The 25,777-nt window shown below is 42.7% G+C and overlaps 1 protein-coding gene across 3 annotated transcripts; it reads right to left on the bottom strand.

The window, feature by feature from the left end:
* Positions 1-1,854: 1,854 nt before the first annotated feature.
* Positions 1,855-25,327, bottom strand: LOC110530517 (afadin- and alpha-actinin-binding protein). 3 transcript variants are annotated; one of them, XM_090182582.1, is made up of 14 exons: positions 25,046-25,327; positions 17,693-17,811; positions 17,352-17,524; positions 16,902-17,114; positions 16,510-16,620; positions 16,141-16,276; positions 15,896-15,971; positions 15,548-15,767; positions 14,687-14,834; positions 12,223-12,362; positions 9,519-9,692; positions 5,045-5,162; positions 4,777-4,927; positions 1,855-3,488 (listed from the first exon to the last, which is right to left on the bottom strand). In XM_090182582.1, exons 3-14 carry the CDS (start codon positions 17,451-17,453, stop codon positions 3,335-3,337), a joined length of 1,743 nt encoding a protein of 580 aa, XP_090038708.1. In that variant the 5' UTR covers positions 17,454-17,524; positions 17,693-17,811; positions 25,046-25,327; the 3' UTR covers positions 1,855-3,334. The 3 variants fall into 3 exon arrangements, with proteins under 3 accessions (XP_090038708.1, XP_021469345.3, XP_090038709.1); XM_021613670.3 differs by having other exon boundaries at positions 9,519-9,695; XM_090182583.1 differs by lacking the exon at positions 9,519-9,692.
* Positions 25,328-25,777: the final 450 nt, after the last annotated feature.

Raw genomic sequence — 25,777 nt, forward strand, 5'->3', positions numbered from 1 at the left:
TTGCATGATATCCAATTGGTAGTTAGTCTTGTCCCATCGCTGCAACTCCCCTACGGACTCAGGAAAGGTGAAGGTGGAGAGCCATGCATACTCTGAAACACTACCAAAGACACTGTGCGCTTAACCCGTAAGCCAGCCGCTCCAATGTCAGAGGAAGCACCATCCAGTTAGCAACCGAAGTCAGCTTGCAGGCGCCCGACCTGCCATATGGAGTCGCCGCTAGAGCGCAATGGGACAAGAAAATTCCGGACGGCCAAACCCTCCCCTAACTTGAACGACGCTGGGAGAATTGTGCGCCGCCTCATGGAAACTTAACAAAAAAAAAAAATTAAAAAGGAAGAAAATCCCCAAATCCAGATATGCAAAGATGATAGACATACCCAAGATGACAAGGCCGTGATCGCTGCCAAAGCTGCTTCTACAAATTAATAACTCAGGGGTGTGAATACTTGTGAATTAGATCTGTATTTCATTTAAGGAATTAGCAAAAATGTCAAACATTTTCAAAGAAAATTAGGAGGATAGAATCAATCTGATTTACCAAAGGGAGGCCTTATATGCTTGCGGGTAGAATAACAGTGGTCTAGGACTTTATCGCCACTAGTGACGAAGGAGACATGTGGATGGAAGTAGAGGCATCACGTCTTAATGATGCTGTCGATTTGAATTCCGCAGCAACCAGAAAAGCAGCCTCCGCGTGCATGGTTTCCTGCTTGTTTATAGTCTTGTACAGCTTGTTCAGTGACAGCTTGTTTTTCTTGTCCTGAGGAATATACAAAACATTAACACCTGCTCTTTCCATGAGAGTGACCAGGTGAAAGCTATGATCCCTTGTTGATGTAACTTGTTAAATCCACTTGAAAATCAGTGTAGATGAAGGGTAGGTTAAAGAATGATTTTTAAGCCTTGAGACAGACATGGATCGTGTATTTGTGCCATTCAGCTGGTGAATCTGCAAGACAAAATATTTAAGTGCCTTTGAACAGGGTATGGTAGTATGTGCCAGGCACACCGGTTTGTCTCAAGTGACCGCAACTCTACTGGGTTTTTCCACGGGCAACAGTTTCCCATGTGTATCATGAATGGTCCACCACCCAAAGGACATCCAGCCAACTTGACAACTGGGGGAAGCATTGGAGTCAACATGGGCAAGCATCCCTGTGAAACTCTTGACAGCTTGTAGAATCCATGTCCCAATGAATTTAGGGTTGGATAACCATGCGAGGCATCTGTCCAAAAGCCATGTTTCAGAAAAGCAGAGACTATTGTAGTTACCAGTCCCATTGAAAGCAAATTCGCAATTGGAGGTCATCCATCTTATTATCAAGATGATCTATTGGCCAAAAGATTGGTGGGAAGAGGTGGCCAGTTTTCCCTTAATCTCGCCAGGGCTCCTTCTCCTGCCTCTTTCGCCGGCCATTCCTCGTGTAGCCCGAAAATGTGGTCGGAATTACTACTAGCCTAGTGGTTAGAGCGTTGGACTAGTTCAAACCCCCGAGCTGACAAGGTACAAATCTGTCGTTCTGCCCCTGAACAGGCAGTTAACCCACTGTTCCTAGGCCGTCATTGAAAATAAGAATTTGTTCTTAACTGACTTGCCTAGTTAAATAAAGGTAAAATACATTTAAAAAAAAAAAAGAGCCCAGAGCAGATGAGTCAAAGTTGAAGCCAGAATTGAGGTTAGTAACTGACAATGTGATGTTCAAAAGTTATCAATCATAAGTGATAACGGATACATTTAGTGCAAAAAAAGAATCACAAGACTGCAGCCATACAGTATGGTGCCATCTTCATGACTCCCATCATGAACCGCTAAGGGGTGCTAAACACCAAGCACAAGATGTAGTAGAGATGTCAGTTTAAAATAAATACATTTATTGCAGTTTCAGAGCAGCATATCACTTAACATTAAACATTATAAAGTTAATTAAAATAATATTAATGATCTGGAGTGAAAACTGTGTAAACATTCAGGACTAGGCCTATTGATAGCTTTTCGCACATTTTCGGAAAATATCTGGTTCGTTCCACAAAAAAGTGCCTTTTGCATCTCTTGAAAGTCCAATATCTTGAAAACTTGACTGCTGACATGCAAAACATTTTGGGGCCCATATAAAACATGCGACTAATGACAAAAAAAAATTACAGAAATATCGTTTGAGTGGATTTTCTGTTTAAATAGAAATTGTGCACCAATATTGTATTTTAGAAGTTTGTTATATTAAATGAAGTTCTCTTTCATGGAGAATATTTTTAATGAGTAAAGACCTGCTAAAGTGCCAAAATTCTGCATTTTGATATGTCCCTCCATGCACCCTCAGTGACTTCTAGGAAGATTTTAACCAACATTTCACCATCATTGTAAAGCCCTAGTTTTGTTGCTTTGACAGCCATTTCTGAAGATTATTTTTTCCACTGATTAGTGATTCATTTATCTATCCCCATTTTAAGGTCAACCCTGTTACATGAACTGAGCTCTTGTTTTAATGAAACTAATCCTTTTTTATTCTAAGGAAACATTGAACATCTAATAGTCAAATCATACTGTAAAAGCAGGTGAGCTGGTTCTATTCTTTTTGGCCATTTTCTGGTGTTTTGTAGTGAAACTGAGCAGGTCGAGCATAAGTCAACCCTGCTACCCATAGATACAGGCTAGAAAATGTTTTAATAAAAAAAATGGTGAAGCTTGCATTCAATTGCCACTCCCTGTTGCACACCACGAACTTCCATTCCCCCTGTCACAAGGACATTAATGGCTGATTTAGGATGACATCGTCAACCTTGTTACTATATTGGGAACTTAATAAGCACTTACTATAATCATTTGTAGATTCAACACCTCTTGATGGGAAAACGTGTTAAAAAAAAGTTGAACATGTGCCATTTATGATAGAATGTTAAAATTGTGACAAATTTGTTGACCAAGTAACTTATCTAAAAAAGGCACCGAATTGGTATTAGCAGAACCCTGATTTACCCCAATCAAGGTTTGGCTGCCACTTCACACTCAGACTTGGAGATGCTTTACTCAGTAAAAATCTAAAATAAAGAAAAAAACAAATCTACATGTTCATTAAAGTTCTGATTCAATCGAGTTTTGGTGAACAACGATGTACCACTGTTCGTCCTGAGACAGTGGTGGTGTTGAAACATGGGTCATGTTCATTAGGGCCCACAACAGAAAACAAAAATGAGTGGGACATATTGGACAAATCCAGGAAGCCCTTCCGTTAAATTACATTTTCTTCTGTTTGGTGCCTAATGAACACGGCCTTGGACTGCCATCTGAGGGGTCTGTTGAGTCCACAGTAATATAAATGTCACTGGAGTGTCTTCAGGTGAGGCTGTTTTCCTCTAACCCTAGCGAGAAGATACTGCAGCAGTCTCCACCTCCGTATCTGTCCCTGGACCTGACCCGAGAATCTTCTCTACTATGGATGGTGTTGGACTCCTGCCAGCTCCCTCGTTTTGAACTGCCTCTGGAAGAGCTGAGGAATAAAGCACAAACAAGGGTTGATCACAAACCACACAGAAAGAGAGCCTTACAGCGGAGAAGGTGAAAAGCTTCAAGTTCTTCGGAGTACAAATCGCTGACAATCTGAAATTGTCCACACACAGTGTGGTGAAGGCACAATAGCACCTCTTCAACCTTAGGAGACTGAAGACATTTGGCTTTGCCCCCAAGACCCGCACACAGTTATACAGATGCACCATTGAGAGCATCCCGTTGGGCTGTATTACTGCAACCCTGGGCTCTCCAGAGGGTGGTGTGGTCAGCCCAACGCATCACCGAGAGCACACTGCCTGCCCTTCAGGACATCTACAGCACCCAGTGTCACAGGAAGGCCAAGAAGTTCATCAAGGACCTCAGTCACCTGTTCACCCCACTATCATCTAGAAGGCGAGATCAGTACAGGTTCATCAAAGCTAAATAGCCATCACTAGCTGGCCTCCACCAAGTACCCTGCCCTGAACTTAGTCACTGTCTAGCCGGCTACCACCTGGTTACTCATCCCTGCACCTTAGAGGCTGCTGCCTTCTGTACATAAACATGGAACGCTGATCACTTTAATAATGTTTATATACTGGTTTTACCAGTCATGCAATCTCCATAGACAAACATTGGCAGTAAAATGGCCTTACTGAAGAGCTCAGCGACTTTCAACGTGGCACAGTCATAGGATTCCACCTTTCCAACAAGTTAGTGGGTCAAATTTCTGCCCTGCTAGAGCTTCCCGGTCAATTAAGTGCTGTTATTGTGAAGTGGAAATGTCTAGGACCAACAATGGCTCAGCCGCAAAGTAGTAGGCCACACAACCTCACAGAACCGGACCACCGAGTGTTGAAGCGCGGTCTGTCGTCGGTTGCAACCCTCACTACAGAGTTGCTGGTACTAATGTTTCTATATATCTTAATTCCATTTTTTACTTTAGATGTGTGTATTGTTAGATAGTACTGCATTATTGGAACTAGGGACACAAGCATTTCGCTACAACCGCAATTACACGTGCAACCAAAAACAAATCTGATTTGTGATGATCAATATTCTATTGATTTACTTCCCAGCACTGGTTTAAGACACTGATTTAAATGTCATGTGATTTATCACAGTTTATTCTGTTGTACTGAGCCATTTACTATACATTCGTTACTAGTAATAATTTTATTGGACGATGTATACCATGCGTATCCCATATATACAACTAATAAAACTTGAAACACGTGTCAAAAACTTCAAATGACTGCCTATGACAATAGCAAGCTGGGATGGAGCACCTGCTGCTGTCTGGTATGAGGCGTAGTGTGTGGTAGAGATCAGCTGTGGAGGGCATGCCAGCGATAGCTTTAGGAGTGGAGAACGTAGCGTACGTCCGTGATTTGGTCAGCCTGGCTGGAGTGGAGGGGATCCTCATATCGGGCTCACTACCTACAAAGGAAAACACAATAATGACCAACCATGCATAAAACAAACCACACATTAGAATATTAATGTACTTTTAAAAATTATTATTTTTAAATACTGCAGCATAAATATACGGCGTACTAGTTGATAAGGCATGTTGAGTTTCTGATGCAGAATGTCTTTTTCGGTCCACAAATGGAGTCATGTTCAAGAACTGATTCTTGAGCCACGAGGCACGGTCTTCCTCGAAAGCTTTTTTCTATGAAAACAAAATTGACAAAACAGGGATAAGAAGCAGTTAAAGTTCCAATGCAGACTTAAAAAAAATGTTCACTCAATTATTAAAAATGGTCAAAAATAACAATTTCTCAAGCAAGATTTTTGCTAGGACTGTCTGTGTGGTCTGAGTAAGGAGTGGAAAACTGAAAACTAGCTGTTATTGGCAGAGTTTTGAAACTTTTATTGGTTTATTAAGTAATTTATTACCTGGTGATTACACCATCCTACCAAAACAGGCAGAAATTTCAGGTGGCCTTTTCAAACAGCTCTTACACTAAAAGGGCATCACAATTTTACAGTATTATTCCAACTAGGGCTGTTAAGTGGCCGTATCACTGCCACACCAGCGGTCACGTGTCAAGATGGCAGTTCAATTCCACTTGACCATTTTGTCACGGTAATTAGGCTTTTCCAAGCTCCGATGCTGCAGATGGCCATTTAGTAGCCTACCAAACTTACTATCTGCCTGGTACTCAGCACTCTATTGTCCCTCTTATCACTCTGACATCAATGCAAATGCTATCGAAAATCGAATAAAAACACAAGAGCCCATGAGCTCATGTTGCGCAACATTTCTATAGGCTATGCAATTGTGAGAAATCCAAATGATGGACTAATAAAAAAAGGATCACAACAGCTTCTATAGGCTAGGCCTACTATAATTATTTCTCAACTTTCTTAATATTAAGCACATTGCTTCTCTTTACATTACGGCCACACAAATGGGATGCCGCTGGGGAATTCGATACATTATCAATTGCTTGTCAAATTGTGAATGAGAGACTGATGAAGTATGAACAGCCTGCACTAAAAACAAAATCAGAGCTTATGCCTTTCAAGCTACTTTTTTTCAAATCCTCATTAGAGTCGCATCATGCAACCTTACAATGTATGAAAAATCAAGATATATAGCCCAACGTTTGTAGAACTACTAAAGTTACATTAACTCAATTAAGCATACCTTTGGTTAACCGCTCAACACAATAGCTGCATGTGTGCACTCCCTCAAGTCATTGAGAAAATATTATTTATATTTTATTCAGCCATGCTCAATTGTATTATTCATACTATAATGCCAAGGAATTCTAAGCTAATTGTGTCTGCTAAATTAACTAGTGGAGCCCACAGCCATTTGGCATAGCCAGATCAGGACAATGTTATTCTGTTCTTCTGAAATATACATTTTCTTCATATCATGCTTCTTTAAACCTGTCTAAAATAAAGTAATTTATTGTGATGGTGTAGGTTATATTACATGGATTTATTAGACTTTTAAAATGTTTTAACTGTTCCAATGGTCTGCATAAGTGGCTTGTAAGCTATGTGTGGAAGCCAGGAGATGCTAAATGTGTTTGGTAACTTCTTGGTGACAGTGGGAAGTATTTTCATGTCCGGATGAAATGCATGCCCAAATCCAACTGCCTGCTACTCATCCCCAGAAGATATGCATACTATTAGTAGGTTTGGATAGAAAACACTGAAGTTTCTAAAACGGTTTGAATCTTGTCTGTGAGTATAACAGAACTTATGTAGCAAGCAAAACCCCGAGGACAAACCATTCAGATTTTTTTTTTTTTAGGTTAGGTTAGGTTTTTTAGGTTTTCAATGAGATTTCATTGGGAATCCAGATTTCTAAGGGACCTTCTTGTACTTCCTACCGCTTCCACTGGATGTCACCAGTCTTTAGAAATTGGTTGAGGTTTTTCCTTTGTGTAATGAAGCAGCGCTGTTCAAAACAAGGGTCACTTCAAGTGTACTGATAGAGGTGCGTGACCAGAAATGTAGCGTCAGTTTGCTTTCTTCCCGTATTGAACACAGATCATCCAGTCATCAATTTTATCGATTATTTACTTTTAAAAAATACCTAAAGTTGTATTACAAAAGTAGTTTGAAATGTTTTGGCAAAGTTTACAGGTAACTTTTGAAATATTTTGTAGTCACATTGCGCAAGTTGGAACCGGAGTTTTTCTGGATCAAACGCGCCAAATAAATTGACATTTTGGATATATATATATCGACGGAATTAATCGAACAAAAAGGACCACTTGGGATGTTTATGGGACATATTGGAGGGCCAACAAAAGAAGCTCGGCAAAAGTAAGGCATGATTTATATTTTTATTTCTGCGATTTGTGTCGAGCCTGCAGGGTTGAAATATGCTTTCGCTTTGTTTACGGAGGTGCTATCCTCAGATAATAGCATTGTTTGCTTTCGCCGAAAAGTCTTTTTGAAATCTGATATGTTGGCTGGAGTCACAACAAGTGTAGCTTTAATTTGGTATCTTACATGTGTGATTTCATGAAAGTTCGATTTTTATAGTAATTTATTTGAATTTGGCGCTCTGCATTTTCACTGGCTTTTGGCCAGGTGGGACACTAGAGTATCCCAGAGAGGTTAATTAACAGTCAGTTATTTGCTTGACAATCACCAGCGGACAACATGTATTGACCGCCACAGCCCAGATTTCAACCTCATCAACTCAGCAAAAAAGAAACCTCCTCTCACGGTCAACTGCGTTTATTTTCAGTAAACTTAACATGTTCATACAAATATTTACACAAGATTCATGAGACAAACTGAACAAGTTCCACAGACATGTGACTAACATAAATGGAATAATGTGTCCCTGAACAGGGGGGGGGGTCAAAATCAAAAGTAACAGTCAATGAGGCTGGTGGCCACACCAGATACTAAGTACTGCAGTGCATCTCCTCCTCATGGACTGCGCCAGATTTACCAGTTCTTTTTTTTTTAGCCCTTTTTTCTCCCCAATTTCGTGGTATCCAATTGGTAGTAGTTACAGTCGTCTCAACGCTGCAACTCCCGTGCGGACTCGGGAGAGGCGAAGGTTGAGCGCCATGTGTCCTCTGAAACACAACCCAACCTAGCCGCACTGCTTCTTGACACAACGCACATCCAACCCGGAAGCTAGCCGCACCAATGTGTCGGAGGAAACACCGTACACCTGGCGACCTGGTCAGCGTGTACTGCGCCCGGCCCGCCACAGGAGTCGCTAGTGCACAATGAAACAAGGATATCCCTGCTGGCCAAACCCTCCCTAACCCGGACGACGCTGGACCAATTGGGATTGAGGGATTGAGATCCGGGCTCGTCGCTGGAAATGTCAGAACACTGACATTCCTGTCTTGCAGGAAGTCACGCACAGAACGAGCAGTAGGGCTGGTGGCATTGTCATGCTGGAGGGTCATGTCAGGATGAGCCTGCAGGAAGGGTACCACATGAGGGAGGAGGATGTCTTCCCTGTAACGCACAGCATTGAGGTTGCCTGCCAAGCTCAGTCCGATGATGCTGTGACACACCGCCCTAGACCATGACGGCTCCTCCACCTCCAAATCGATCCCGCTCCAGAGTACAGGCCTTGGTGTAACGTTCATTCCTTCGACGATAAACGCAAATCCGACCATCACCCCTGGTGAGACAAAACCGTGACTTGTCAGTGAAGGGCACTTTTTGCCAGTCCTGTCTGGTCCAGCGACGGTGGGTTTGTGCCCATAGGCGGCGTTGTTGCCGGTGATGTCTGGTGAGGACTTGCCTTACAATAGGCCTACAAGCCCTCAGTACAGCCTCTCTCAGCCTATTGTGAACAGTCTAGGCACTGATGGAGGGATTGTGCGTTCCTGGTGTAACTCGGGCAGTTGTTGTTGCCATCCTGTACCCGTCCCGCAGGTGTACTGTTCGGATGTACCAAATCCTGTGCAGGTGTTACGTGGTCTGCCACTGTGAGGACGATCAGCTGTCCATCCTGTCTCCTTGTAGCGCTGTCTTAGGCGTCTCACAGTACGGACATTGTAATTTATTTCCCTGGCCACATCTGCAGTTCTCATGCCTCCTTGGCACGTTGACACAGATGAGCAGGAGAACTGCAGATGGCACAGTTGACACAGATGAGGCATGTTGACACAGATGAGTAGGGACCCTGAGCATTTTTCTTTTGGTGTTTTTCCAGAGTCAGTAGAAAGGCCTCTTTAGTGTCCAAAGTTTTCTTAACTGTGACCTTAATTGCCTACCGTCTGTAAGCTGTTAGTGTCTTAATGACCGTTCCACAGGTGCACATTCATTAATTGTTTATGGTTCATTGAACAAGCAGTGTATAAACCCTTTACAATGAAGAGCTGTGAAGTTATTTTGATTTTTACTAATTATCTTTTAAAGACAGGGTCCTGAAAAATGAATGTTTATTTTTTGCTGAGTTTAGTATGGATATACATACAACACAGGAAAAAAATAATTTGACTGTACTGGGCCTTTAAGTGACACATCTTGGCCAAATATAATTCTTCCATCTCGAGAACTTTCCAAAAACCAAAATGGATACCTCATATCCGAGGCGAATGGCAGCTTCAGTGAAGTTCTCCCTCTCCCTCTCAAAGTTCCTCCTTTGCTCATCAAAGAGCCTCCACTCCTCTTTGAGACGCTCCTTCTCCTCCAGAGTGTAGCAGTCATTCAGAAGAGCAGCAGTCTCATCATCATAGCAGGGAGAGTTTAACTGCTGCTGCTCACACACGGACAAACACAAGGAAGAGGAAACAGACCTAACATTTGACTGAATAACTCCTGTAAGTGTCTATTAGACTAACCTCATCCGCAGGGCATTGCACACAGCACATACGTCTGGGGCATATTCATTACACCAACTCTGTTGCAAAACCTTTCCTAAACAGAAGCTAATGAAATGGAGGGACCTACCTGAATTTGTCCAATACTAACTCATTTAGTGAAGCCCCAAAATTGCCCTACCTGTAAGCCTGTTTTTCAGACATAAGACAAAACAGAGATGCTAGTTCTAGGTCCCAAGAAACAAAGATATCTTCTGTTGACTGACAATTAATCTTGATGGTTGTACAGTCATCTCAAATAAAACTGAAGGACCTCGGCGTTACTCTGGACCTTGATCGCTCTTTTGACGAACATATCAAGACTGTTTCAAGGATAGCTTTTTCCATCGATGTAACATTGCAAAAATCTGAAACTTTGTCCAAAAATGATGCAGAAAAATGTATCCATGCTTTGGTCATTTCTAGGTTAGACTACTGCAATGCTCTACTTTCTGGCTACCCGGATAAAGCATTAAATAAACTTCAGTTTTTCTAGCAGCCATGTTTAGCACTCTTGACTAGAACCCCAACATTTGATCATATTACTCCAGTGCTAGCCTCCTTACACTGGCTTCCTGTCAAGGCATTGCTGATTACGGTTTTACTGCTAACCTACAAAGCATTACCTAGCTTTCAGATTTGGTCCTGCCGTACATACCTACACGTACGCTACGGTCACAAGACGCAGGCCTCATTGTCCCTAGAATTTCTAAGCAAAAAGCTGGAGGCAGGGCTTTTTCCTATAGAGCTCCATTTTTATGGAATGGTCTGCCTAACCATGTGAGACGCAGACTCTGTCTCAACCTTTAAGTCTTTATTGAAGACTCATCTCTTCAGTAGGTTGAGTGTAGTATGGCCCAGGAGTGTGAAGGTGAACGGTAAACGGAAGGGCACTGGAGCAACGAACCACCTTTGCTGTCTCTGCCTGGCCGGTTCCCCTCTCTCCACTGGGATTCTCTGCCTCAAACCCTATTACAGGGGCTGAGTCACTAGCTTACTGGTGCTCTTCCATGCCATCCCTAGGAGGGATCCATCATTTGAGTGGGTTGAGTCACTGACATGATCTTCCTGTCCGGGTTGGCGCCCACCCTTGGGTTGAACCATGGGGGAGATCTTTGTGGGCTATACTCGGCCTTGTCTCAGGATGGTAAGTTGGTGGTTGAAGATATCCCTCTATTGGTGTGGGGGCTGTGCTTTGGCAAAGTGGGTGGGGTAATATCCTGCCTGTTTGGCCCTGTCCAGGGGGTATCTTCGGACAGGGCCAGTGTCTCCCGACCCCTCCAGTCTCAGCCTCCAGTATTTAGGCTGCAATAGTTTGTCGGGGGGGCTAGGATCAGTCTTATATCTAGAGTATTGCTCCTGTCTTATCCGGTGTCCTGTGTTAAATTAAGTATGCTCTCTCTAATTCGCTCTCTCTGAGGACCTGAGCTCTAGGACCATGCCTCAGGACTATCTACCCTGATGGCTCCTTGCTGTCCCCAGTCCACCTGGTCATGCTGCTGCTTCAGTTTCAACTGCTCTGCCTGCGGCTATGGAACCCTGACCTGTTCACCGGACGTGCTACCTTACCCAGACCTGCTGTTTTCAACTCTGTAGAGACAGCAGGAGCAGTAGAAGGAGAGATACAAAAAAATAAATAAAAAAAATCGGCAATGAAAAGCCAACTGACATTTACTCCTGAGGTGCTGACTTGCTGCACCCTCGCCAACCACTGTGATTATTATTATTTGACCCTGCTGGTCATCTATGAACATTTGAACATCTTGGCCAAGTTCTGTTATAATCGCCACCCGGCACAGCCAAAAGAGAACTGGCCACCCCTCAGCCTGGTTCCTCTCTAGGTTTCTTCCTAGGTTCTGGCCTTTTTCCTAGCCACCGTGCATCTACACCTGCATTGCTAGCTGTTTGGGGTTTTAGGCTGGGTTTCTGTACAGCACTTTGTGACATCAGCTGATAAGGGCTTTATAAATAAATTTGATTGAAATGTGATTTTAGTTGCAAAAATGTTTGAACTAATGATTACACCCCTGGTACATCAATGGTTCAAAGTTGGCCTTAGTGGGAGTGACCTTACTGAGTAAAGTGTCACTTTAATTTTAGCGAATGACACGACTGCAAGGTGTGGCTCTGTGCTTGTGGTGTGCTAGCATACAGGGGAGGATTAGGGGGAAGGTGTTGTGGGAGATGATTGGTAGGTAGATTAAGCCAATTCATATGCAACAGGACGTTCTCCCGCCCTTTCTGTATTCTCTAACGAAGGCCAAGTTCGACGCGTTGGTCCACCAGACCCTTCACGCATTTGGTCGTAAGTGTCTGGGAACAAGATTAGTAAGGCTCAAATTCAAGGCAAAACTAGATGTACTATAGATATTTGTAGCTCGGTTTGAAAAGAGAGCCTTGGGTTGTGATGTGGGTCTTACTAACCTGTAGGAGCTGCTGCTGTGTCTGGATGAAATCTTTACACTGCTGGACCTCCAGTCTCATCCTCTCCATCTCCTCCTCATGGATCTGTCTGGGGACCAGCTCTTTACCAGCACGCTGCTGGCTCTGCTGCACCAGGGAGGCTGATGACAACAACACATTCTGATCAACGGTGAAGAAATATAGAATGTTTTGGCAGCAGAACAGTTTCAAATGCAACAGTACTGGTAGTGATTTTAAATTGATTGTCATGTACAGTACCTACATGTAAGAATATTTTGAAGATAACTACACAATGCGGAGGACTAAAGGTCAAGAGTACTAACAATCAATGGAAACAGTAGTTTTTCCTGTAATAGGGAATTAATGATCAATGGGTCAGAGACACGTGAGGAATTTGTAAAGGCAGTGAGCCTGAAACAGGATACTTGTTATTTGGCCATTGGCCCAGTTTTATTGCAAGGACTTCTAATTGGTCAACCACAGGCTAGGGTTATAAAACTACATCCGGTCCCTTTGTTCTGTGCAGAGAATCACTGAGGACAGATCTGATTTATCCTCTTTGAATAAACCAATTTTTCTCCCCCTGATTTGCTTTGGGGTCTGTTATTGAAGAGTAACATCAACTGCTAACACTCGGTGCCTCGACGCGAATGAATTGGTCTTGAACACGGAAAAACTCAACTGTGTGTTTATACATGGAAAGAGAGGGCTGAGCACAACCCACGGGATTCAACTCTTAATCTCCTGATTGACTGCTAACATATTGTTGGGTGAGTCTAGACCGAGATCATTTAAAAAGAACCAAATTAGGTTCAAATTAGTGCATGCAATGAGTGATACACATTGTGATGTACAAGGTTTGGGTCCTTTGCTCTAGGTTTGTTAAATCTCTATTATAGGGATTCAAGTCCTCTAAAAAAATGTGAGTCCTTTTTGTGAAACCTTTTTGCATAGAAGTGAATTACTAGTTGAGTAGCAATTTTTACACGTGTGGGTAATATGAAAGACTTCAATGTTTTGAAGTAAACAAGTTATGGGTAACCAGGCCCTACAGAAACAATGTGTTTGAGAAGGAAGTTGAGTTCAAAGGGTAAAATAAATACAGTTGATGTCGGAAGTTTACATACACCTTAGCCAAATACATTTAAAATCCGTTTCACAATTCCTGACATTTAATCCTAGTAAAAATGTCCTATCTTAGGTCAGTTAGGATCACCACCTAATTTTAAAGAACGTGAAATGTCAGAATAATATTAGAGAGAATGATTTATTTAAGCTTTTATTTCCTTCCAACACATTTCCAGTGGGTCAGAAGTGTACAGTGCCTTGCGAAAGTATTCGGCCCCCTTGAACTTTGCGACCTTTTGCCACAATTCAGGCTTCAAACATAAAGATATAAAACTGTATTTTTTTGTGAAGAATCAACAACAAGTGGGACACAATCATGAAGTGGAACGACATTTATTGGATATTTCAAACTTTTTTAACAAATCAAAAACTGAAAAATTGGGCGTGCAAAATTATTCAGCCCCCTTCAGTTAATACTTTGTAGCGCCACCTTTTGCTGCGATTACAGCTGTAAGTCGCTTGGGGTATGTCTCTATCAGTTTTGCACATCGAGAGACTGAAATTTTTTTCCATTCCTCCTTGCAAAACAGCTCGAGCTCAGTGAGGTTGGATGGAGAACATTTGTGAACAGCAGTTTTCAGTTCTTTCCACAGATTCTCGATTGGATTCAGGTCTGGACTTTGACTTTGGCTGCATCTCTGATCAGTCTTCTCCTTGTATGAGCTGAAAGTTTAGAGGGACGGCCAGGTCTTGGTAGATTTGCAGTGGTCTGATACTCCTTCCATTTCAATATTATCGCTTGCACAGTGCTCCTTGGGATGTTTAAAGCTTGGGAAATATTTTTGTATCCAAATCCGGCTTTAAACTTCTTCACAACAGTATCTCGGACCTGCCTGGTGTGTTCCTTGTTCTTCATGATGCTCTCTACGCTTTTAACGACCTCTGAGACTATCACAGTGCAGGTGCATTTATACGGAGACTTGATTACACACAGGTGGATTGTATTTATAATCATTAGTCATTTAGGTCAACATTGGATCAGTCAGAGATCCTCACTGAACTTCTGGAGAGAGTTTGCTGCACTGAAAGTAAAGGGGCTGAATAATTTTGCGCGCCCAATTTTTCAGTTTTTGATTTGTTAAAAAAGTTTGAAATATCCAATAAATGTCGTTCCACTTCATGATTGTGTCCCACTTGTTGTTGATTCTTCACAAAAAAATACAGTTTTATATCTTTATGTTTGATGCCTGAAATGTGGCAAAAGGTCGCAAAGTTTAAGGGGGCCGAATACTTTCGCAAGGCACTGTACAACACCAGTTAATTCCCAGAGAACACCATTGATAACAATAAGTGGTTAACTTCTTTGGTAATATGGGTGATGTGATGATGTCTGTACCCTGGCTGTCCAGTCTCTCCATGTGGCTCTTCAGTCTCCTCCATTGCTGCCGGATGCTATTGGTCAGCTGCTCCCGGGCGTGTTCACATGACTGGTCCAGGGTCTCTCTACTGCAGTCGCCAACCTCCTTATCCCTGTCTGAGCCGGCCTGAAGGCACAACAATGAACAATGTTAACCAGATGTCACTCCCATACGTAATGTAAAGTGCTTAGAGATCTTGTAAGAGTATTATCAAAATGTATTAGGTCTTGCATCTACAGTGAGCTCCAAAAGTTTTGGGACAGCGATACATCTTAATGTTTTGGCTCTGTACTCCAACACTTTGGATTTGAAATTATACAACGGCTATAAGGTTCAAGTGCAGACATTTTTAATTCACGTTTTTTTTCTTCATACATATCAGGTGAACCATTTCGAAATTACAACACTTTTTGTACAAAGTCCATCGTAGGGGACTAAAATAATTTGAACAAATCACATTTATATTAGTAGTCAAAAGTTTAGTATTTGTTCCCAAATTCCTAGCATGCAATGATTAGATGAAGATTGTCACTACAAACTTGTTGGATGCATTTGCTGTTTGTTTTGGTTGTGTTTCAGATTATTTTGTGCCCAATATAAATGAATGGTAAATAACATGTCATTTTGGAGTCCCTTTTATTGTAAATAAGAATAGAATGTTTCTAAACAATTCTACATTCATGTGGATGCTACCATGATTGCAGATATGATAATTACTTTCTCAATCATTATTCAAGATGAATTCCGTAATCATGGTAACATCCACAATAATGTAGAAGTTTAGAAACATTCTATTCTTATTTAAAATGTGTCACTGTCCCAATACTTTTGGAGCTCACTGTACTGTCACGTAGGGGACTTCTGGTACTCAGTTCTAGGCTGTCTTCCACATGGTCTCTGAAGCTGGAGCATGGTTTCCTAGGACTAGGACTCAGTATAGACACCATCTCCCACTTCATCTGCTGCAGCACCTTCTTCAGCTCAACGTTCTCCAGCATCAGGGCTCTATGACGAACCTCATAGTCACTCAGCAGGGACCTGTACATCTCCCCCTCATGTCTACAATAATGGCAAATAAACACACACCCATCAAAGTGGCTTCTCCAAAGCCATGTAGGATTTGTTGCATCAAGAGTTGATTAATGCACTTAAAAACAGACATGGTTCAGTTTGAGGAGTATTGCTACCTGGCCTCGACCTTTCCAGTCTTCCATTGGCTTCTCTTCCCATCAGCCCGTCCCAAGTAGTTCAATACGTCAATCGCTAGTAGAGATAAAAAGAAAATGAGGGACTTTTTATAAAGACAGATCGTTTTTCATGGGTGTTTATTTTTAATTTTTAAGATACTTGGTTGCAAAGATCCACATTTCCAACAACCTTTGGAATAAGGAGGAGGAAACTATGTCTTGAGAACGTGGTCCAGCACCCCTACCAAGTTTCTTATCCCTCTTTTCCACCAGTAGCTGGTTGAGGCGTTCTTTGAGTTTGGTGCTCTCCCTCTCCTTCCTCTTGGCATCATGGCTGTACTGAGAGGATCTGCTGGCGATGATGCTCTGGAGCTTCTGCACCTGGGGTGTGTTCAGTAGGGAGAAAACATTTTGAAACGGGGAAGTACTACCTGAACTTGTCCAACATGAACACAATTTCCCGTTGCATAATGCTTTGCTACGGTGTGCCCTACTGAACACGACCCACGACAGGCTCACACACTGAAACTACATTTCCCATGGATGATTGCAGTTAAATAAGCATATCATTAAATATAGAATGTAATGATTAACAATTGTATTACAAAGTCTACCTCATCTTTTTCTGTTTTAAGGCAGTTCTGCAGAGTCTTGATTTTGAGTTGCAGCTGCCTCTCTGCCTCGTGCAGTCCTGACGTCTCTCTTTTAGAGAGCTCCAGCTGATCCTGGGAACAAACACAAATGTACATGTAATGTCAACATTATATAGTCTAGTGTATGTGCTCATCTTGACTAAGACTAAGTTCTCCTATAAGCAGTAAGCAAGCACCTTTCACCCAAGGACAATGTACTGTACATCGGAAACATAGTAAAATGAGTGTCAGTGTTGTTGCGGTAAACTCCCGTCTCAGTGTTTCTCCTATCATTCTATAGGTGCCCCAACCTAGCTTTCTATTGACAATATGCACCCTGTCTGGAAAACGATGTATGGGAAAGACAGCCTGACCTTGAGTCTGGAGTTGGTGATCTGCAGGTATTCCAGGGCGCTGGAGCTCTTCAGACTCTCCGCCTCCTGCTCCTGCAGGCTGTGTTGGCTGCGGCGCTGCATCTGGAGCAGCTCATACATGCTGTTCAGGGCTGGCACAGTGTTCAGCCCCCCGCTTACCTCTGGTGAGCTGGCCTCAATACATGCAGAGGAGAACCCCAGAGAGTCCATCTCCTGTACAAGGTCCCAAAAAGAGGGCAGACAAATAGGTTAGCACTAAGAGGATTCAGTGCATGAGATAAATGAAGCTTCAGATACACAAAACCTCAAATCAAGTAGTGAAGAAGAATAGTGATACCTGGCTATATAAACAAGCAAGCAGCACATTACACAATGCGACCTTCAGAGTATTGGGAAAGTATTGATATTCTAAATGTAACCTAAATAATAGCCATTTCAATGGTTCAGTACCTGATTAATGTAAGAGATACACCGGGGAACATTGTCCTCAGTGCAGAAGGCACTTAACACATTGTAGGAACTCTTGGACAGTGGCATGGTGGAGGAGTGCATTGTAGGAAGGTTGTTATGATGCTACGAGGGGAACATCGTCATTCTTGCTATGCCGGAGAGCTCATGGGTTTCTAAACATAGTAGGGAAATGCAGAGAACAACCAATTGATACATTAAGAGTTGACTCAGACTGGCTGACTAGGAGGTTTAAAACGTTCTAAAATTAGGTAACAAAAATGCATCCCATAAAATCAAACAAACAATTCCCCCCCCCAGAGACGCCATTTGAATTAACTTACCTATTGATGGCTCTATAGTTGCTGAAGTCCACCAGTTTTCCATGCCAACACAGCGTCAAGATAGTAGGGAGATCATCTGTGAGAGACCAACTGGAGGCTTCCCTCACTGGAACAGAATCCTGAAATAGAGCATCAAGCAGCAAGCCAATGACATAAGCGTCTAATGCAGGATAATCTGGGTCGATTCTTCAACACCATGCAGGATTAACCGTCATCTGTGTGACGTGCCAGCATGGGACGGGCTTTCAGGCCTTGGCCGTTACACTGGACTGTAGAGTGATACTTTGAGCTTGAGCAAAGAGGGTTTGCATGTTAACTTCAAATCAAATTTTATTTGTCACTTACACATGGTTAGCAGATGTTAATGCGAGTGTAGCGAAATGCTTTTGCTTCTAGTTCCGAGCATGCAGTAATCTAACCTAACAATTTCACAACAACTACCTTATATCATACACACACACGTGTAAAGGAATGAATAAGAATATGTCCATAAAAATATATGAATGAGCAACAGCCGAACGGAATAGGCAATATGCAGTAAATGGTATAGAGTACAGTATATACATATGAGATAAGTAATGTAGGGTATTTAACATTATATAAAGTGGCATTGTTTAAAGTGGCTAGTGATACATTTATTACATACATTTTTTCATTATTAAAGTGGCTAGAGATGAGTCAGGATGCTGGCAGCAGCCACTCAATGTTAGTGATGGCTGTTTAAGTCTGATGACCTTGAGATAAACAGCTTCTTTCAGTCTCTCGGTCCCCGCTTTGATGCGCCTGTACTGACATCGCCTTCTGGATGATAGCGGGGTGAACAGGCAGTGGGTCGGGTGGTTGTTGTCTCTGATGATCTTTTTGGCCTTCCTGTGACATCAGGTGGTGTAGGTGTCCTTGAGGGCAGGTAGTTCGCCCCCAGTGATGCTTTGTGCAGATCTCACTACCCTCTTGGAGAGCCTTACGGTTGTGGGCGGAGCAGTTGCCGTACCAGGCGGTGATACAGCCCGACAGGATGCTCTCGATTGTGCATCTGTAAAAGTTTGAGAGTGTTTTTGGTGACAAGCCGAATTTCTTCAGCCTCCTGAGGTTGAAGAGGCGCTGCTGCGCCGCCTTCACCGCGCTGTCTGTGTGGGTGGACCATTTCAGTTTGTCTGTGATGTGTACGCCGAGGAACTTAAAATTTTCCACCTTCTCCACTACTGTCCCGTCGATGTGGATGGGGGCTGCTCCCTCTGCTGTTTCCTGAAGTCCACGATCATCTCCTTTGTTTTGCTGACATTGAGTGTAAGGTTATTTTCCTGACACCACACTCCAAGGGCCCTCCCCTCCTCCCTGTAGGCTGTCTCATCGTTGTTGGTAATCAAGCCTACCACTGTAGTGTCGTCTGCAAACTTGATGATTGAGTTGGAGGCGTGCATGGCCACGCAATCATGGGTGAACAGGGGGTACAGGAGAGGTCTCAGAACGCACCCTTGTGGGGCCCCAGTGATGAGGATCAGCGGGGTGGAGATGTTACCTACCCTCACCACCTGGGGGCGGTCAATCAGGAAGTCCAGGACCCAGTTTCACAGGGCGTGTTGAAGGTACTATGGTGTTAAATGCTGAGCGGTAGTCGACAAATAGCATTCTTACATAGCTATTCCTCTTGTCCAGATGGGTTAGGGCAAAGTGATTGCGATTGCGTCGTCTGTGGACCTATTAGCGCAGTAAGCAAATTGGAGTGGGTCTAGGGTGTCAGGTAGGGTGGAGGTGATAGGGTGGTCCTTGACTAGTCTCTCAAAGCAATTCATGAAGGAAGTGAGTGCTACGGGGCGATAGTAATTTAGCTGTTACCTTTGCTTTCTTGGGAACAGGAACAATGCTGGCCATCTTGAAGCATGTGGGAACAGCAGACTGGGATAAGGATTGATTGAATGTGTCAGTAAACACACCAGCCAGCTGGTCTGCGCATGCTCTGAGGACGCGGCTGGGGATGCCGTCTGGGCCGGCAGCCTTGCGAGGGTTGACACTTAAGTGTTTTACTCACGTTGGCTGCAGTGAAGGAGAGCCCGCAGGTTTTGGTAGCGGGCTGTGTTAGTGGCACTGTATTGTCCTCAAAGCGAGCAAAGAAGTTGTTTAGTTTGTCTGGGAGCAAGACATCGTGGTCTGCAACAGGGCTGGTTTTCCTTTTGTAGTCCGTGATTGACTGTAGACCCTGATTGACTGTAGACCCTGCCACATACCGCATGTCTGAGCCGTTGAAGTGCGACTCTACTTTGTCTCTATACTGACGCATAGCTTGTTTGATTGCCTTGGAGGGAATAGCTACACTGTTTGTATTCGGTCATGTTTCCGGTCACCTTGCCCTGATTAAAAGCAGTGGTTCGCGCTTTCAGTTTTGTGCCAATGCTGCCATCAATACACAGTTTCTGGTTGGGGAACGTTTTAATAGACGCTGTGGGTACAACATCACTGATTTACTTGCTAATAAACTCGCTCACCAAATCAGCGTATTCATCAATGTTATTGCCCGGCGCTATGCGGAACATATCCCAGTCCACGTGATCGAAGCAATCTTGAAGCGTGGAATCTGATTGGTCGGACCAGCGTTGAACAGACCCGAGCGCTTCCTGTTTTAGTTTCTGTCTATAGGCAAAATAGAGTTGTGGTCAGATTTTCCGAAAGGAGGGGAGGGCTTTATATGCGTCGTGGAAGTTAGAATAACAATGATCCAGGGTTGCGCCAGCCCGGGTTGCGCATTCGATAAGCTGACAAAATTTAGGGAGCCTTGTTTTCAGATAAGCCTTGTTAAAATCCCCAGCAACAATAAATGCAGCCTCAGGATATGTGGTTTCCAGTTTACATAGAGTCAAATGAAGTTATTTCAGGGCCGTCGATGTGTCTGCCTGGAGGGGGATATACACAACTGATTATAATCTAAGAGAATTCTCTTGGTAGATAATGCAGTCGGCATTTTATTGTGAGGAATTCTAGGTCAGGTGAACAAAAGGACTTGAGTTCCTGTATGTTGTTATGATCACACCACGTCTCGTTAATCATACACCCCCGCCCTTCTTCTTACTAGAGAGGTTTGTTTCTGTCGGTGTGATGCGTGAAGAAGCCAGGTAGCTGTACCGACTCCGATGACGTATCCAGAGTGAGCCATGTTTCCGTGAAACAAAGAAAGTTACAATCTCTGATGTCTCTCTGGAAGGCTACTCTTGCTCGGATTTCGTCTACCTTGTTGTCAAGAGACTGGACATCGGTGAGTAGTATGCTCGGGAGCGGTGCGCGATGTGCCCATCTACGGAGCCTGACCAGAAGACTGCGCCGTCTGCCCCTTCTGCAGCGCCGTTGTTTTGGGTCGGCGGCTGGGATCCGATCCATTGTCCTGGGTGGTGGACCAAACAGCGGATCCGCTTCGGGAAAGTCGTATTCCTGGTCGTAATGTTGGTGAGTTGACGTTGCTCTTATATCCAATAGTTCCTCCCGACTGTATGTAATAAAACCTAAGATTTCCTGGGGTAACAATGTAAGAAATAACACAATAAAAACAAAATACTGCATAGTTTCCTAGGAACGCGAAGCGAGGTGGCCATCTCTGGGCTCGTGTGTTTGACTGTATGCCAGAGGGAGGCTTTTAGGCACACACACACCTGTGTGATGTGTGCAAGGTTTAACAATGTCACGGAATTCAAAATGCTAAGATTGAGAAAAAGGGCTTTAACAAACTATAGACAACTACAGACACATTATTCAAGTGGGCCTCAGTATGATCCTTCCATTTGTCAGATCCCTTTGACTATAATATGATCCTAAGACTTTCCTGGTGCAACAAGCCGAACCACATTCTACACTCTCGTAACTACACTTAAAAAAAATAGGCCCCGGTGCAGTTATTGTGCTCTGTTTAAACATGGTGTGCATTCCATTGTAGACTGGACTGTTTTGATAGCCTTGGGCAACACGTGATCAGTGGCATGTATTTGTGGATGCCAAAGGAAACCCAGGCTTTCACAAATATTTGACGAATAAGTGTTTTTATCATTTTCCATCAATTAGCAAGTGGCTGGATCTCACCAGAGAAATTAACCGCACGAGGGAAACAGCACTCCTCTGTCTCAGTATGTGTAGCCCATGTATCTAATGCTGTCTGGACAAAAAGAGCGACATTGTAGCTGTAGAATTTGATTGACTGATGCCAGCAAGCATTTGGCTTCCCTTGATACATTTTTTAAATAAAAGAATCAGCATTGAGCGGAGCTCAACTGTGGGTTGTGTGGGAGCAGCAAACCCCCCCCATGTTCAATTTGGTTTAAATAATGCAAAAACAAAGTGTTGGAGAAGAAAGTAAAAGTGCAATATGTGCCATGTAAGAAAGCTAAAGTTTCAGTTCCTTGCTCAGAACATAAGAAAGCTGGTGGTTCCTTTTAACATGAGTCTTCAATATTCCCAGGTAAGACGTTTAGGTTGTAGTTATTATAGGACTATTTCCCTCTATACCATTTGTATTTCATTAACCTTTGACTATTGGATGTTCTTATAGGCACTTTAGTATTGCCAGTGTAACAGTATAGCTTCCATCCCTCTCCTCGCTCCTCCCTGGGCTCGAACCAGCAACACAACGACAACAGCCACCATTGAAGCAGCGTTACCCATGCAGAGCAAGGGGAACAACTACTAGAAGGCTCAGAGCGAGTGACGTTTGAAACACTATTAGCGCGTGGTAACTAGCTAGCCATTTCACTTCGGTTACACCAGCCTCATCTTGGGAGTTGATACACAGCGCAATGCTTGACGCACAAACAAGAGCTGCTGGCAAAATGCACGAAAGTGCTGTTTGAATGAATGTTTACGCGCCTGCTTCTGCCTACCACCGCTCAGTCAGATACTTAGATACTTGTATGCTCAGTCAGATTATATGCAACGCAGGACACGCTAGATAATATCATCAACCATGTGTAGTTAACTAGTGATTATGATTGATTGTTTTTTATAAGATAAGTTTAATGCTAGCTAGCAACTTACCTTGGCTTACTGCATTCGCGTAACAGGCAGTCTCCTTGTGGAGTGCAATGAGAGAGAGGCAGGTCATTATTGCATTGGACTAGTTTACTGTAAGGTTGCAAGATTGGATCCCCTGAGCTGACAAGGTGAAAATCTGTCGTTCTGCCCCTGAACAAGGCAGTTAACCCACTGTTCCTAGGCAGTCATTGAAAATAATGTGTTCTTCACTGACTTTCCTAGATAAATAAATAAATACACATACATACATACATACATACATACATACATACATACATACATACATACATACATACATACATACATACATACATACATACATACATACATACATACATACATACATACATACATACATACATACATACATACATACATGTATGTATGTATGTATGTATATATATATGTATGTGTATATATATATATATACACACATATACACACACATATATATATACACATATATATATATATATTTTTTTTTAAATGTATTTAGTTATTTTTACATCGTCGCCAAAAATACTGATTTCCGATTGTTATGAAAACTTAATTAGGGCCCATTTCAATCGGCCATTCCGATTAATCGGTCGACCTCTATTACAGAGCCATAAACCGTTTTGCCAACATGAGAGAGAATGGCATTGGCGGTCAACTAGTTTACAAGTAGGCACACACAGAGGTAGAGACCAGTACCATGGACAGCCACATGATATTTAGCAACATTGGACTGAATAGTTTTTGGTCTCTATGTTTGTTTTCAGTGTACTAAACTAAGCATATGATTTGATCATGTTTAAAGTTGAAATGGTACTAAATTATTATTATTTTTAGTACAATTTCATTCAAACCCGGACGACACAGGGGCGAATTGTCCTCCGCCCTAAGGGACTCCCAGTCACGGCCGGATGTGATACAGCCTGGATTTGAATCAGGGACACTGAGATGCAGTGCCTTAGACCACTGCGCCACTCAGGAGCCCAATAGCAGAGGCTGTGCCAAATTCCTTAAAATTACTTTGAGGCAGCTTATGGTAGAGAACATTAAATTCTCTAGTAACAGCACTGGTGGACATTCCTGCAGTCAGAATGCCAATTGCACACTCCCTCAAAACTTGAGACTTCTGTGGCATTGTGTTGTATGACAAAACTGCACATGTAATGATCATGCCACACCTGTCCGGTGGATGGAATATCTTGGCAAAGTAGAAATTCTCACTAACAGGGTTGTAAACAAATTTCAGCAATTTGTTTGAGAAATAAGCTTTTTATGCATATGGAACATTTCTGGGATCTTTTATTTCAGCTCATGAGGATCAACACTACATGTGTTTATATTTTTGTTCATTGTATAATATTTGCTTTGTGGACTTCAGAGCAGATGTTGCTCGCCTGTTTTGTGATGAAACAAACGTATATGTAGTTAAATTTATTCAACCACTGACTTATTTACATGCCTTATTGTTTATCACGGTGTTGTTTGAATGGGAGCAAACAGTTATCACAACATAGGTTGTAATATTGTTTTTATACTGGCTTGGCTTCCTCAGTGATTTTACCCACACACCGCTGCTGCTGCATGTGATAGCACTGGAGTAGAGGGTAAATCGAGCCACAGTGGCAGAAGCTATGTGGTGTCCTTATCCATTTAACCAGGCTGCATTGGTCTCTTATCTGCATTCAATTTAAATGGGAGTTAGTGTTTCCCTATGTCACGCTTAACCAAAACAGGGGAGTTACAGAGCCACATCCACTCAATGTGCCTCCATCTGAATTTAGCTTTGGGACACAACATTGAGAGTCTGTATTAGTTAGTTACGTCCCAAAATAAATCTGATTCCAATAAGAGCAGGCAACTGACAAGAAGCAAACATTTTAGTGTTGACAATAGCAGACATTGTGTGAGTATACCGTTATAGCCTAACGTTAGTATCAACACACCAAACTATATTTTCTTATAATTTTTTTGAGATGCTGCAAGTGAGATCAATAAACAGGAGGCTCAGTTGAAAACGTTGTCACACTCGCATGTAAACACTTAGCGAGATAACGTTAACTAGCTAGCAAATTAAGTTGGCGTCATCTAAAGTTTGATTAACGTTAGCTAAAAGTTAACTCTGTAAACTACTATTAACGTTCGCTAATTTGTTCCGTTTGCGTTGTTGACCTGGCTGGTTTACCTAGCTAGCCAGGTAGAAAGCTACTACAGTATATATAGTTAACTGCTGGAGTACTAGCAGCTAGCTAGGTTTTGATGAAACGTTGCAAAATATTTTTGTAGCGAACTAGCTAAGACTCTCTGTAACTCCCCATAGCTGGGTGCCGGCGTTAATTTAGTGTGGATACTCACTTGATTTTGGGTCCGACGTGGAGTGAGGGATTATATTGCTTAGCCTGCCTGCCAATTCCAGAAGGCTACAATAGTTTTTATTAAATAAGTGAAATCCGTCTCTATCGAGCTATAGTTAGGTAACTAAGTAGTTCTTAACCGTGAATGCCATATTAGCCCACATTGGCATGGTAGATTTTTTTTAAAGTCCTCCTCTTCTTGGCTTCAAAACAAACACCACCGTCATTGGCGGGCGCGTTGTCAAGCAACCAGTATCAGTCCACTGTATTGGATCATGTGCACAACCGTCGTTCCTCTGACGGACTATTTATCCAAAGGTTAGGGCTATCTGTGATCCTTGGGAAGTCCCTACCCTAAACCCCGACTTTAACCCCTACACTAACCATATAACCATAACCTTTATCTTAACCCGTCATTGTAAATAAGAATGTGTTCTTAACTGACTTGCCAAGTTAAATAAAGGTTAAATAAAAAAATGGAATCCCTTACCCTTAACGTTTTAAATGTCAACTTCAATGGGGTGACTTCAGAGTTGGAGGATCTATGGACATTTTTGCAAATTAGGAATGCTGTCAGGTGCATTTATCCTCCCTATGAGTGATTATACATTATATATACGGCTATTTCAGCTGTTGCTGACAGGCGTATAAAATGTAGTACACAGCCATGCAATCTTCAAACATTGGCAGTAGAACGGCCTTACTGAAGAGCTCTGTGACTTTCAACTTGGCA

This window comes from Oncorhynchus mykiss, chromosome 8 (genome assembly GCF_057628025.1).
Source record: "Oncorhynchus mykiss isolate SJ-2025 chromosome 8, ASM5762802v1, whole genome shotgun sequence".
Taxonomy (NCBI): domain Eukaryota; kingdom Metazoa; phylum Chordata; class Actinopteri; order Salmoniformes; family Salmonidae; genus Oncorhynchus; species Oncorhynchus mykiss.